The 16,015-nt window shown below is 32.9% G+C and overlaps 2 protein-coding genes across 5 annotated transcripts; one reads left to right on the top strand and one right to left on the bottom strand.

The window, feature by feature from the left end:
• The first annotated feature begins 641 nt into the window (after window positions 1-641).
• Window positions 642-3,756, top strand: LOC104887750 (FCS-Like Zinc finger 10). The gene is made up of 3 exons (XM_010672477.4): window positions 642-1,046; window positions 1,867-2,989; window positions 3,086-3,756. Exons 2-3 carry the CDS (start codon window positions 1,890-1,892, stop codon window positions 3,231-3,233), a joined length of 1,248 nt encoding a protein of 415 aa, XP_010670779.2. The 5' UTR covers window positions 642-1,046; window positions 1,867-1,889; the 3' UTR covers window positions 3,234-3,756.
• Window positions 3,757-8,843: 5,087 nt separating this feature from the next.
• Window positions 8,844-15,002, bottom strand: LOC104887749 (probable E3 ubiquitin-protein ligase RZFP34). 4 transcript variants are annotated; one of them, XM_048638111.1, is made up of 11 exons: window positions 13,281-15,002; window positions 12,658-13,172; window positions 12,466-12,553; window positions 11,296-11,355; window positions 11,145-11,177; window positions 10,951-11,028; window positions 10,393-10,436; window positions 9,943-10,066; window positions 9,754-9,845; window positions 9,547-9,612; window positions 8,844-9,403 (listed from the first exon to the last, which is right to left on the bottom strand). In XM_048638111.1, the coding sequence occupies exons 2-11, from the start codon at window positions 12,771-12,773 to the stop codon at window positions 9,301-9,303; spliced, it is 804 nt and encodes a 267-aa protein (XP_048494068.1). In that variant the 5' UTR covers window positions 12,774-13,172; window positions 13,281-15,002; the 3' UTR covers window positions 8,844-9,300. The 4 variants fall into 4 exon arrangements, with proteins under 4 accessions (XP_048494068.1, XP_010670777.2, XP_057248403.1 ...); XM_010672475.4 differs by having other exon boundaries at window positions 9,547-9,658; window positions 13,281-14,999; XM_057392420.1 differs by having other exon boundaries at window positions 9,547-9,658; window positions 12,658-14,999.
• Window positions 15,003-16,015: the final 1,013 nt, after the last annotated feature.

The following is a 16,015-nucleotide window of genomic DNA, read 5'->3' on the forward strand; positions in this document are numbered from 1 at the left end:
TGTTGTTAGATTAGTTTTGATGAACAATCTCATAATATCAAATTTTCATAATTTTCAAAAATACTTAATTAAATATATTCATAATAAAACTTATACGCTGTCAAGCATAAATGTCAAATGGTATCGCTTATCAAGACTAAAAACATCGTGGATTAATTTTTAAATTTATAAAAGTAAAAAAAAAAAGTTTAATTAAAATTGACATCTTCAAAATTATATTATTTTCTTAGATAATTAACTCCATCCATCAATGCATTTAATAGCTCATTTACAAGTCAAAAAAAATCATATCCACAGAAAAAATAAAGGAAAAAGCTATATGCAGCCTTAAAGGCTACATATAAGAAGTTAAAATGAAAATAAGTTGCATTAATTGATCATCTATAACATCGATTGATGCAAAAAAAATCTTAAATTCACAACTTATTTTCATTTTAAAGCATAATCCAAAAATAAAATATTCCTATTATAAAAAAGGAGGTCCTAGTTGTACAAGTGACATGGCAAAATGCTAGGATTTAGTAGCAAAATCCCATTTTTTTTATTTTCTTTGTCTTTAATTTATTTTATATAAAAAAAGCACTTTCTAGAAATGATCCTGACCATCTAATATCTATGACTACATAAGTCCATATATTTCTCTCTTTAAATCCAGAGTAGTATTGTTGTTTTTAGAGAGAGAAAGAAGAAGAAGAGTATTTCAGAAGCTCTCTCTCACTCACTAATTCACTATGCTTTGCTGATTTTGATGCATTTTACAGTAAGATAGAAGAAGAGGAGAGAGAAAGTAAGAGAGAAGTGCAGGACAAGTCTTTTTTGCTTCTTTTGTTCATCCTTTGTTTTTTCCCTTTTTCTTCTTCTTCTTTTTTTATTTTCTTCCACCATTTTTATTCAAGACTCAGACTTTTTCAGACAAAAGAAAAAAAATTATACTCACAAGTCACAACCATTATATATATTTACTTCATTTTGGGTTTTTCTTACTTGGGTTCTTTTTTTTTTTTTGATTTTGAGAGGTGAGGAAAATCAATTAAAGAAATCAAAAGGTATGTTCTTTCTCTTTCTCTCTCTCTCCTATGATTTTTCACTTCACTTTATCTTTTTTTAGCTGATTATTAGAGCTTCAATCTTGATGTTATTTTTGTTTAAAGATTGAGAAAAAGAAAAATATACATCTTTTATTTCTGGGTTTTTTCAAGAAAAAAAAAATCCCATTTGTGATTTTTAGTTTTAACTTTGATTTGATCAGTGGTTGAGCTTTTGGATGCAGTTTTCTGGGTGATTTTCTGTATTTTTTGTGGTTTTTTCAAAATTTATTTTTGATGGGTTATTTCATTTCTTTATCTGTTTCAATTAATTACTGCTTGTGGGTTTTTGTTCTTTTCTGATACTCAACTTGGGAAATGTGATAATCTGTGTAAAATATTTAATGATCTGTTGTGTTCTATATTCTGGGTTTTATCAATTTTAATCTGCATTTTCTTGATTTTTTCTGTGTTTCAGTTGATTTTCTGATACTACTTTGAGGTTCTAGATTTGCATGTTCTTCTTTCCTCCTGATTCTGTTTGTTTGAACTTTTTTGACATGCAATCTTTCAGACATTTTCTTTGGATGATTTTGCATTTTGGGTTGTAATTTTTCTTTATTGTGGCTCAAATCTTGGAGAAATAGTGTTGTTGATGATTTATGTTTTGTTGAGCTCCACTTTTTACTGTAATTAATTAGCAGAAAAAAGTGTGTTTAGTATGAAATGTATCCAATTTTAAGCTCCACTTTTTTCTGTAATTAATTAGCAGAAAAAAGTTTTGTGTTTAGTATGAAATTTACCCAATTTTAGTTCCTGATTTTTTCTGGTAATAATGCAGATTAGGGATTTTTTCTGGTAATAATGCTGAAGAAAAGGAGTAGATCAATTCCAAAAGATCAACAAATGGGTCAAATAACATCAGATGGTGGTTCTGAAACCAATTTACAATCTGATGTTTTAGGGCAAAGACAAAAGACCAACTCTTTTTTTAATGTTCCTGGTCTATTTGTAGGATTAACACCTAGAGGTGCATCAGATTGTGACTCAGTTAGAAGCCCAACTTCACCTCTTGATTTTAAGCTGTTTTGTAATTTGGGTTGTTCTTTTAGGTTCCCAAAATCATCTCAAGAGGGTACCCATAAGTGTTGGGAATGTCATAAGGTTGGACTTGGGAGCATTGTAGATTCACTTGATGATCATGATGAAATAAACCAACCTGTGAAAGATAAAGTAATGGCTTCATCTAACAGTAAGATTATACTATTTGGGTCTCAAATTAGGAGCAAAGGATCCCCGAATTCGCCTAACCATGGCAATTTTTGTGAGGCACCGAAATCGTTACCTAAAAACTATGCAATTTTCCCTAATGCTAGGTTGAAACCTTCTAATCTTCAAGAGGGTAGCTCTGATGTTTTATTTGAGATTGGAGGAGACCCTATAGAGTCTGATGACCCATGTGAGAAAATCCAGTCTTCTTCTCTGGATTCTAAGAGACTAGGGTCTGAAATTTGTAGGTTGAAAACTCGTAATGTCGAGTCGAGCACCAAGCGTTCTTGTTTTGAGAAAGGGACCATTGGAAACGGTTCGAGTTCTGATTTGGTTGAAGGAAATCTTAATACCGAGAATGAGCTGACTATAGGTTCAATGCCGAGTGGCTCTGGCAACGACATAGCTCGATCTCTCACTCCTGAAGAGATTGAGCTCTCAGAGGACTATACATGTGTTATATCACATGGTCCCAATCCCAAAAAGACTCATATTTTTGGTGACTGTGTTTTGGAATGTCACCCCAATGAAATTGATCTTGGAAATAAGAGGGAAAGCTTCGAGACGATTAGGCCTTGTTTGGAAAATTCTTTGCAGAAATCTCCATTATCACCATACCCTTCAAATGATTTCTTGAGCTCCTGCTACTTTTGCAAGAAGAAGTTAGAAGAGGGTAAAGATATATTCATGTATAGGTTCGTTCGAGACCCCTTGCTTTCGTGCTGATTTTCGATTTCCCTTACATTACCATCATCTCAAATTCTCAATATTGTTTGTTAACCTTCTTGCAGAGGTGAGAAAGCTTTCTGCAGTTGGGATTGCCGTTTGGAGGAGATCTCGATCGAGGAGGAGCAAGAGAAATCGATCATCGATGCTCCCGGAGAATCGTCGAACAATGGTGACGACATTTTTGAAAAAAACATATTCGTTGCTATATAGAGATAATGTGAATTGCTATCCTAGAGCCATTATTCACCATGATTGATGAAACTGCCAAAAATTTGATCATCTGATAATAAAGAGCTGTGTCTTTTGTGTATGTATTTGCAGCCTCAGGTGGTCATTTTTCATGGCACATAAGTATAACTCTTTTGTTGCAATTTCATCATTCATGGTTTTAGTGACTGTTGGATAGCAAAACGGCTAGATTTTTTTTAAAAAATCAAAATATAATTTTGACCTAGTTTATTATAAATAGTTGAATGACTTGTTTTGTCATTTTGGCTAATTAATTTGGTAGTAGCCACATTTTCCTGGATTTTCCAGGCATTGTGAAAAACCAAAAAAAAAAAAAGAAGTGTTTTTTTGTTTCTTCTTTTTTGGTTCACCATTTTGAAAGGAGTTGATGTATAAGCCTCCCATCTGGACAAATTTGTTGAGATTAATCTATATATAAGTAGTATTTTGGATGTAAAACCTTGTGCATTATTATTATTATTATGCTTGATATAATTTTATATAATTTAAGTAGTGATTGTTGTTGTTTGATGCATAAGAACAATGATATCATCATTTCTTTTATGATGTGGTTGAAGGATGATGACCTCAATTCCCCCATCTTGGAGATTGCAGCAGCTTATAATAAGTTTTTGTTTTGCTTCATGCTTGCACTTTTAGGAGAGCTTGTTTTAGTTTATAATATGGTCACAAGTTTGTCTATTTTGTTTGAAAACCTCCATCTATATGTCTAAATTATTGCATATCCAGGTACTAAGCTTACACTTGTTTTAATTAATTACTAGTATTTGGGTTCGGGCGTTGCGGGTTAGTATTGTGTTTCTGACTTGATATGTATTTTTTTCACTCCTACTAAAATATATTAAGGAATACTCAACATATAAAAGGTACAAATATAATCATGTGGACACTTAAAATATGATTAAAAGTTAGTTGAGACGGTAATTGTGTCACGTATAATAGCAAAAGGTCTCGGGTTTATATTTTGTTTCAAGCTAATTTTATTTTTGTTAATTGACATGACTTATGTACACATTAAACTATTATAATGGAGTAATAGAGGTATCACGTGGCGTGTATATATTGTTACGCACGTCTTTTAATATATTTGTATAGATAACTTTTATCACTACACATAAGACCCTCTTAATCTAAAAACTAAACAAATGTTAATTAGCTTTCATATAGTCAGTTTTCATATGAAAAAATCGGAGTTTTTTTTCTTCTGATAAAGTCATTTTTTGTATGATAAAGTCAATTTGGGTGTGCAATAAATTATTGCGACTTTGGTCCACGAAGTCGTTTTAATAATGTCCATAATTTTAACCTAAAAACTTTGGAAGAAATCTAGTTAAGAAGGAGCGATACACCTAAGACAATGTGGACTCGCTCCATTTTAGGCATAAATTGAGTGAGTATTTCCCCAACTAATTAAAGGGTATTTTGGGAAGAAAAATGAGTGTGGAATGCGATGTTTGTAACGTCACACGGGTAGTGATGTAGACGGAATTCGATGTGAAATATAGATGTAGACGGAATTCAATTTATTGTTGGTGTATAGGACGTCACATGAATAGTGATGTAGATGAAATTCGATTTAAGATAAAGATGTAGACGGAATTCGATTTAAGATATGCGTTTAATTCGATATACAATGAACATGGACTCCTTGAACTGTCAGTAGCTTCATCTAGAATACCATATAGGCTTCTTGAGGTTCTTATTACCAAATCCCATCTATTATTAATGTGACATTAATGTTTTTGTAGTTGCAATTCGTGTGTTGCATTGTTTTGCATATTATGCTTTTTGATATGAAACTTCTACTTCTATTATTGAGATCTTCCTTGGTCCAGGTTTATGGCATGGTTAGTGTGTGTATGTGTGTTTTTTGGGTCCCAGATTTTCCCATTTCTGCATAGGTGGGAATTTTAGGGTAGCACGATTTGTCAGTTATGTATTGATATGGTTGACAGTGCAATTTTATGACCACCCAAATTCATTGCAAAACTCAGGATAAGGAAAATATTGATGTAATTGCAGACATACAGTGATTCTGATTTCTTACTCACTAAGCTGCAGAAACTTAGAGAGTAGTGATTAATTTTCCTATCTTCCCAATTTAAACCCATCAAATACTGACCCAACATCAGCAAAATCCCAACAAAAATGATTTTGCTTGCAATATGCTAGCAAATTTGGCTTGATGAGCCCTACACACTATACATTACCTAACATAATCTTATGTTTCACCGGTTGTTAAATGCTCTCTTCGTTTCATATTAATCTACACACTTCGACATTTTACACTATTCATAAATTGCACTTTGACCCTCGTTTGTGATTTATACATGAATAAAAACATGGTCATGTGGGATCTTGTTAGATTCGTATTAGTATGTATTTTATTAATATGTACTTTTTATAATTTTTACAAATACAAAACTAAAGATATATGTCCTCAAAGTTTTACATTGACATGCGTGAAAAGTGTAAGTGGGTAGATTAAAATGAAATGGATGGAGTATGAGTCTAGGCGGTATCCAGCACAACGAGAGAAACTCCACTTCACAAGACAAATGAGGTTTCACCTTAAAATCGTATGGCAATAAAGGGAATAACCCTTTTGCATTATAAAGTGAACTTATCTCTCTTATTTAATCAATGTGAGACACTTACATGTGGTGTGCGCTATACATCATAGCTTCAATAGGTTCCTAAAGCTGATAGAGGTTAAGTGTACATCTTGAGGACGTACTAAGAGTTTGTATTAGAAAAATACTTCAGACCCAATAAATAAGATTGACTGACTTGAATATCACTTATCACCGGCTCGTTTGACATGTTTTACTTTCCATATATTCATCTTTGAATTGTTCTTCCGTCAGGAAACCAAGATTTTTTTTTTCTTTTATAATAGTAGATTGGTTGCTTAGAAAGTAGTTCTACTTTCTTCCACTGCTTTTCTCGTCCTTATTTTTCATTGATTTGTTTCGCATTAATCAAACACTATAAAACCATTTCCCAAGTTGAACAACTAAAAAAATAGAACTATATATGTATATATACATATATATGTATATATATATGTATATATGTATATATATATGTATATATATATGTATGTATGTATATATATATGTATGTATGTATATATATATGTATGTATGTATATATGTATGTATGTATATATGTATGTATGTATGTATGTATGTATGTATGTATATATGTATGTATGTATATATGTATGTATGTATATATGTATGTATGTATATATATATGTATGTATATATATATGTATGTATGTATACATACATATGTATACATACATATACATATACATATATATATATATACATATATATATATATGTATACATACATACATATATATATACATACATATATATATACATACATACATATATACATACATACATATATACATATATATATATATACATATATATACATATATATATATATATATATATATATACATATATATATATATATATATATATATATATGAAGTGAGTTCATATGAGAATGCATACTTACATGAGAAATGAGAATTAATTTTACTCGTTATAACTCTTATGAATAAGTTTGAAATAACTCTAATGAAAAAGTGATGTAACTCCAAAAAAAGAGTATTAGAAAAAAAAATTCAAAATTTGAATTTTTTTTATGGGCTCATTTTTTTAAGGTTGGTATAACTCTAATGAACAAGTGTTGTAACTCTAATCCAATCTTGTGGTTGAGATTCATTCTCATTTCTCATGTAAGGAACATTATCATGTGATCTTGCCCCATATATATATATATACTAATAACTTAAAAGGAGAAGGCACAACACAGCCTAAGTGAAAGTTGCTCAAAAAGCTATCAGATAATTAACCTCATGTTAGAATGTGTTTTTGTTACTGTAAAATTAGTTCAACTTTGTCGGTGAAACACGGTTTGTCTTTTTCTTCCAAGGGATTTTCCTTAACTTGTACATGCACCATTCTTCTAGTGTAATTAGACTTAAGAGTCAAACATAATCATGAATTGATCTTTTTGGATACTTTAACTAATACTATGTTACTTCTATTTTTTTAGTCGATCCGTTTCTTTTGTACACACAATATATTATTTTAAATTTTCATTTTTCTAATTATCAATAAGTAAAAATTATAAAAAATAATATTATGAAAATATATATTGAAATGAATCTAACAGGATTTTACATAATTATATTTTTCTTTAAGTACAAATCACAAAAGATAGTCAAAATTACATCTGTAAATAGTGTCAAAAGTAAAAAAAATCATCTAAAACGGAATACTTGTTACTTTTGATTTGATAATTGATTATACTTGATCTGTCTCATATTACTCGTTTAATTTCTTATCAGGGGTGTCAGAGAGTACATATCACATCTTTTTCTTGTAGACAATTTTCTCTAAATCTCACTTACCTTAATCCACTAACTCTCTTATTGTCTAATTGTCTCACTTTCAGTGTAAAGTGTGCCTTTTGAGTCCGAGTATTTTGGTTTTGACTATTTCTGAAGTATAAAAGTTAGTTTTCATAATACTATTATCTCCCGACAAGTATGATATACTTCCTCCGTTTTTTTATAGATGCTACATTTTCTTTAAATGGAAATGTCATAATAGATGCTACATATCATAAATGGATTCTTTTTCACCATAAAAATCTTAAAATACTATTAAAAAGTGGTGGTCCCCCACCTTCTCTTTTAAAATACTCATACTTTTTCCTTAACAAATGTTTTTTTATTCAAAAAGTGGTGGTCCCCTACTTTCTCTCTCTACCTTTCTTAAAAACCCTCCACTTTCTTTATGTAGCAAGAATAAAAACACGGAGGAAGTACATTATAATTTGTTATTGTTTGCGAAAATCTCATAGATGCAATGTAACCTCAGGAGAGAAAATCGAAAAAAACTTAAATATAACTTTGTCAGTTAGATAAGCATTAGTATGTAAAAATCAGTTAAAACAGGTAAAACTCAATTTGATTAGTACTAAAACTTATCAATAATTGTCAACTTTGATCAATTAAGCATTACCTTTACTCTCTCCGTTTCAAAATATAAGCACGCAATACAAGATCGAACTTTAACAGTTAATTACTCTAAATTTATATTGATAAAAAAATTTTAAAAATAATGTTATTGTAGTTTTTCAAGACGAAAGTAACTAATTTTTATAATTTTTATTTATCATATTGCGAGAGATATTTTTAGTCAATTTTTTTTTCCCGTAAAGCGTGAATACCTTATAATTTGAAACAGAATAAGTACTTAATAAAGATGACTTTGGTTAGATATGAACAAAGTAGAGTTAAAATAGAGCATTTCCACCCTCAACTTCAATGAAGTCAACGAGGTAACCCCTTGTTAATTAAAAGGTTGCACAATTAAATCAAAAAATTATGCAAACTAGATTCATGCTAATCACCTGTAATATAAAGCTACCTACATCTTTTTGAGAGATTCAATCTGAAAATAAATATTTCTCTGTAAAATTCTTTCAATCATGTGTATATATCAACTATTTTAACAACTCAGCTGAAATTCCAAAATTGAAACAAAAATTTTGAATTATATATATCAATGAGATAATTAACAAAGTTAAATCACACCCAAAGTATTCATAAGATGAGCTCTACAGTACCTGGAGCTCTGCCTTGAAGACCCAATATGTGCAGATGAATTGCAGCAAACAGAAAGATGCTACTACATCTTTAAAAACTGACTGGAAAGAGTGCCAATCATAGTCTAAATGCAATTTCAAGGACCAAGGGAGATCCATTGGTGTTTCCTATGATGTAAATTGCATGAAATTACAGGCATTAATTCGAATCATTTCACTGAACTTGCAAAAAAGATGATCCGAAGAATAGCGAGTCTCCTCGAGCAAGCTCAAGTAATGAAAATTCGCTGTTCCTAACACTGACTGATGTAACTAGTTATGTCTTCCAAATCATATGATACCATGAACATATCGTTGCTCCTGAATAAATGCCAGACTTCAACTTCTCAATTGGCGAGTGTTGTAAGATTTACAATTAGGACATTTTTGAGCAACAATATGGTACTGGACGCAAGATCTGGACTCACAGTCATTGCAAAGGATAGAGACCTGCATAGAAAGATTGTTACATTTTACCTCAAATTTCAATTAAATTATCAGTTCAGGAAGAACGACATATGCACACACATCTAATTAGTCACACCTGCCATGACTATAGTTTATAGATGGCAAAGGTCAGAGAAATTACTCACCATCTTATTCTGGTAAGGTTCGGGCATTGGTGTTGCAGCAATTTCCACGTCAAATTTCTCCCACACCTTAGACATGTCACAAACTGACTTAGAGCAAAGGGGGCAAGCAAATCTGCAAGATGAGATCATACAGTGGTCCATATAACAGCCCAGTTCATACAAACAACAATGAATGAAAATACGCAGCATGGGAATCAAAGTACTCACTGACAATGCTCTTGCATTTCATCTAAGCATTTTTTGTGGATCGTGTGTCCGCATGGCAATACTGTGACATCATTTCTGGATTCAAATAAATACTGCAAGCCCAAACAAACTATTAGCTTACAAGGAAATCCTGTGTCCAGGTGTTGGTCCATCCAAAATGCTAGAAAAGAGTTGGTCGGTGTTCCATACCTCAAAGCAAACAGGACAGTCATGATGCATTGCCCCTTCAATACAAGGATGACTATTTTTCAGGACCACTGAGTAGCAACAACCGCATTTGTAACAGTGGAAGAAATTTTCTCGCCCTCCAATTCTGTACAAAGTCAGAACTTTGTAATAAGCAAACACAAGGACAATCATCACAGTGCACAATAAGTGAACACCAAAGGTGATAGAAAATTAGAGATGATATCCCCAATTCACAAAAATAATCATCAAAATTCCCAAGTGCTTTAAGTTTTTTGAGCTGTCTTCAATGAGCAATAGGATGAGAAAAGAGAGAACCATCCATCACAAGCAAACCAATGTGAAGATATTTCAAAAGAGAAGTGGACGAATTACTTTGGAATGAAATGAGTAAAGCAAGCCATTAAACTAATATCTAGCAAAGAACGAGGATTCATATTAATTCTTGCATACCTGCAGATTCCACATCCATCACAATGGTACTGCTTCTTAGATGTCTGAAAAAACACCGAAACCACGCATTATGACGAGACATTATAAAGCTAACTGTGCCAAGTGTTCTAACTAATCACAATTTCTTTTCATTGAAATGCATAAATCATAACTCCAGTCCCCAGTTCATCCAGTTCCCTTTTATTTTGCACCCCTACCTTTATTGCTTTAATTTTACCAAACTAATTGCACACTTGAAGTGCACATTCTCTTCTTTTTTTACCCTTTCTCCATCTATCCTCTCTCTCCCTATCTAGTATTCTTAATCTCTGTGCCAAAAGGCAAACAGGCAAAAAATATATGCCGCAGAAGGAGTAATACAAAAGCCCTCAGCACCCCCACCATGTCCTGAACATTTGTATTGAATACAGTTTCTGGTTGGCTTAGGTTGACCTAAAAGAGAACATTCTGTCTCGTTCATACTACATGACAAAATGATATTCATCGAAAGCATAGTTTGTGAAAAATTGATGGCTGACTTCTATATGGCTCAGGTATTGAAAAGAAGGAGCTACTCACATTATCATCATATAACTTGCATATCTCACAATAATATTTCCCCATGCAAACGCCACAGTTAACACACACTTGCCGCACCTGGTTAGACATCATCCATAAAGTTAGGTTTCAATCAAAGTTCTAGAGTAGCACCGTCTCTCAAAATAATTGAGGTCTGGGACCAGCAAGCTCGGAATATTAGAGATCAGACATACCTCTTGTTCAGTACCACAGAGCGAACAAATCACCTATTCGAACATTATGGGAGGACAGTGTCATTCACTTATAACATTAAAACATCAAGAAACTCAGAAAGGCTCTCAGATAGAACAGAGCAAGCAAATATCAAATTTTTGAAAATCGCACCTGATGAACTTGATGTCGTGGAATATCATGTCTCTTTGTCTTTTCAAGATTGATATTATTCTGCATATTAATAGGAAATAAGCAGAAAGTCGAGCAAAACAGAAACAGAAGTAACAATCAAAGGGATATGATGGAATGTATAACGTAATTTCTTGAGAATAGCCTGGGAAGCCTAGCAAAGCTTGCGGAAAATATATATTAATTGAAAGCGAAGTTGTAACAATAACAGACTATATAAATTCAAGTAAGAGCAACAGTACACCTGTCCTAAAACAACTTTGAACTAAAGCTTGTCAGGGAGCTTGAGATAGTTGACCAGTGTAAATAGGAAGTTAAAACTTAAAAGCGGACAATGAGAAAACAAAGAAAAAGAAAGTATTCAGATGGACAACACAAAAGGACCGACGGGATGGAAAGAGAACAGGGCAGGAAATTCAATTACTGACATCAACTTGGAAAGGAAAGCGGGAGTTCGATCCATTGATACTAAAAATTAACATGAATTTCTCTTCAGGACGTAAAATCTAGGTATGAAACCTATGTATCAGACACTGCCTTAGCCATCAAACCCCATCCGCTCCCGAGGCAAAATTAAGGGTAGATATAATCACAGGTCCTTATTATCTGCCTACACTTTCAGATCAATAGCAAAGCACAACAGGACAAATAAAGCAAGCCAGCACCCAGCAGTATACTAAAACTCACGGGAACAATCCCATAATGGTTTTTGCTAATGTGAAAGCTCACTGCGATCATCCTAAAAAGGTTTCTTTCACCATTTAACATGATAGAATCATGCTACGCATTTAGCAAGAACCAAAATGATATGAGCATCAAATTGTGGATAGTTAATCCAGTGGGAAAACAAACTTATCGATATTCCTAGGAGGCTATGACTTAGGAGGAAGAAGAAAAAGATGATTCACCAATTCAAAACATTGTTGAGCAGAACAGAATTATAGCACAATAGGTCAACCAATCATTTAAACTGTGAAAGCATATAAAAGGCATAAGAGTTCTCAAGACAAAAGTTGGGGGTGAAAGTATAACAGGTATACTGTGACGAAGTAATCATGAGCTGATATTAAACATTCTACTCCTATGGTCCTACGTGGACAATCTGACAACTATAAAGCCACACGTACCTACCATTGTGGAAAGTAGACTTACCATTGCTTCATTATGACAATGGTGGCAGTCAAATATCTCATTACAACATGGTGCTCTAATTCGGCATCTTCGCTGATAATGCTGACATCTGCGATGAGAATTTTAACATTTGTAATGTTTGTATAGTGGAAGCTAGAAGGAAACAAGTTAGGAAAAGAAAAAAAAAGCACCAAGAGGCAACCACGAACATACCCATACTCCATGTACCCCACATCAAGCAGATCATCTGCATGATCAGAGGCATCTACAGAGACTTTGCCATCTGATTGCAACTTCACTGACTTGTTTAGCGTCTCAATTGGTTCCATGAAGACACTTATAGTAACTAAGCTGCTTAAAGCACGCTAAAATACCTGCATTGAGAGTATCATTTAGGACTAATCCTATGACCTAAAAAGCATACTAAGCATCCAAGGCACCCAGGTAAACATCCTTGCTTTCTTCTACACAGCTGCAGAGCAATGAAATCAGCAACAAGATAATTGAAGCAAGGCTGCACAGCTCCAATCGTCACAACTCCCAGAGGAGAGTAGATCAAATAAGAAGATCTACAGACATCCACTAAAAAACTAAAATGTTCAGCAATCAGGAACTCCACAGCTTCGTGCTTTAGGTAGTAATCAACAGCATTGCACGATCTCTTGATGCCTTGGAGGTCCAAAAAGGGAGTCCAACTAAATTGAAGATGAATCATACAAGCCTCAAACCTATGGTAAAAGCAGTAGATCACACAAATCAATTCTTGTCTAAAACGAAATCAACGATGCAGGGAAATTGTGTGAGATTGTACGTTGATGGTCCATCAACATGCCTACCTTGATTCAGGACTTCGGGTGAATATCTTCATAACCTACCCTGACTAAATGCTGACTTAATCATTACTACACCTGATCTTCACATATCCCACTTTTGGAAACGTCAACCCAATTTATACTATGGAACAGTCACTCAGCGTATGTGCAATGTGAAATGTGCTTCGAGACAGCATGGAGACAGATATAATGTCGCATCATGGGCCTCCACCGCATTCAGCCCTAGAGCAGGAATATTAAGGTCTATAAAAGTTTGAGCAGAACATGCATACTTGAATGGAGATGAGTCTTCACTTTGCTAGGTCCAATGTGAAATGTGCTTCGAGACACTATCTTCAGTAAGACCATCCTGACAAGAGGTTTGCATTTGACTAGGGACAGAATTAGCGTCGCTCAAATTCTTCAGTGGCATCAAGACATGTTTGAAAATTCATCTTAGTTCTCTAAGATTCTCAATTATTTTGAGAAATCATACCCAGAATTCCTCGACCACCTCGAGGAAGAAATTTCTATCCAACTAAGGTACAACAGGTTGAAGTCATATTAACAGATGATCGACATAGGTCAAATAACTAACAGCCTACAACGAGAGTAAACCAGGAGAAAGTGCATCAAGAAATGTGAAGCTGTGGTGATGCCTAGAGAATCATTTAGAGCCACGAGAGAAGCGCAAGACTCCAGCGTCATGATACATTGATACATGCAAAATGGTTGAATTTGGAGTTATCTGAGCTTGCGTGGCGAATGTAATATGATTAAATGGGGTGGATATCTCAAAATTCTCTTACGATGTTTAAGTTTATAGTCATGGAAACAAGTCCAATCCCACAATATGCACAGTTCTCATACCGAGTACGAATCGCATATCACCCATTTATTCGGTATACGCCTCAAAACAATGGCACACAAAAGCATTGAGCTCACTTAACCCAACAGTAACAACGAATCATAGTACCACTATATACCCATTTAAACCATCACTCCAACCCTCCAACAAATCACAGGAGAGTTAATTACTTCTACAAACAATAAATTCAAGAAATTCCCTGTCTTTATATACAGCATCCAAATATAAATTTAAACCAATTTTTCATTCTTCACAAGTAAATATGATAATTAAGCAGATTAAACACAAACAAACAGCTAAATGAGCTAATCATAATCAACACAATAGAATAACAAGCAAATTCTCAATCAAAAACAAGAAAAAAAGAAGAAGCAATCAACAATATGTTATTTGATCCTATCACATCAAATTCACTCTAATCCCTAATTTAACTTAATTTTTCCTACACTTATTGATCAACTAAAAATCCAAACCCTAAAAATTTCGATCTTCTATAATCAACCACTAAAACCTACCTGTTTTCAGCAAATTCAAGTTATAATCAAACCCCGAATTCGATGCAATCAGATGAAAATGCAATGGAAAATTTAGAGTGTAAATTGAACAAAAAGTAAATGAAGCAACTAAAATTTGATTATAACGACGAACTTTCAATGGTTGATTAGGGTTTTTTCCAACGCGATCGCTGAAATCTGAGGAGAGAGATAATTCCAAGTTAATAATTTGCCCCTTTTAATGGAAAATGTTGTAGTAGAAATTTGTTGTTAGTTAAGAGAGAGAAAAAAAGGCGCAGATTATGATTTATGAGGGTAAGAAATTTGAATGCACAGAATTTATAGAGCATATGGATTTAATTCCAGATGCTTCGAAATCACAAAATGACACATTTTTGTCTATCTCCCTTGATATTGACTAGCATATATCTCCAATTATTGACATTGCAATGTGTAATTAGGCTATATTTTTTTTAGATTGAATTAATGAAAATTTAATCAGCGAGTTTTCTCTTACTGTTTAATTCATTTCGAACAAATTAATTTAGTTCAATTTATTTTAAAAGAACATAGTTTTATTCTCTCCGCTTTACTTCCTTAGTTTTTAAGATGACTTATTTTGACTTTTAACGTTATTTGTATATATGAATTTGACTATGTCTTGTGATTGCAATTAATAAAGAAAAATATAGTTATGTGGGATCTTGTTAGATTTGTATCAATGCATATTTTTCAAATATTAACTTTTTGTAATTTTTGCTTATTGATTACTATTAGATATATTAAGGTTTAGTCGACAAGTATGCCTAAAGGAAATGTGCTAACTGAAAAAATAAAGGAAGTTTAAATTAAATTATTTGATTATTAGTTTTCATCTGTTTTATGCACAAGTACTCACTCTATCTTATTACTATTGTGGCAAAAGAAATAGAGGGAGTGTTTTCTTCACCTTATTTGGTTTAGAGCCTGTTCTCCCCAGCTTATTTTCAGTTCAGTTCAGTTCAGTACAATTCAGTTCAGATCAGTTCAGTTCAGTTCAGATCAGATCAGAGCAGTTCAGATTAGTTCAGATCAGTTCAGTTCAGTTCAGTTCAATTCAGCTCTTGACAATACTTTTACTCTCACATATCACTATTCATTTCAGTTCAGTTCAGTTCAGTTCAGTTCAATTTAGATCAGTTCAGTTCAGATCAGTTCAGTTCAGTTCAGTTCAGTTCAGCTGTTTTATACCAAAGAGAACATGCCCTTATATGAACTTATCTGACCTTATCTTGTTAGTGTATTAAATCATATTTTTGCCTATTTGAACTTATCTTAATTTGTCAGAATGTTTTTTTTTTTCGGTTTTTTCACCATATACCCCTGACAAATTTTTTTTTGCACCGTATACCCTTTCA

This window comes from Beta vulgaris, chromosome 2 (genome assembly GCF_026745355.1).
Source record: "Beta vulgaris subsp. vulgaris cultivar EL10 chromosome 2, EL10.2, whole genome shotgun sequence".
Lineage (NCBI taxonomy): Eukaryota > Viridiplantae > Streptophyta > Magnoliopsida > Caryophyllales > Amaranthaceae > Beta > Beta vulgaris.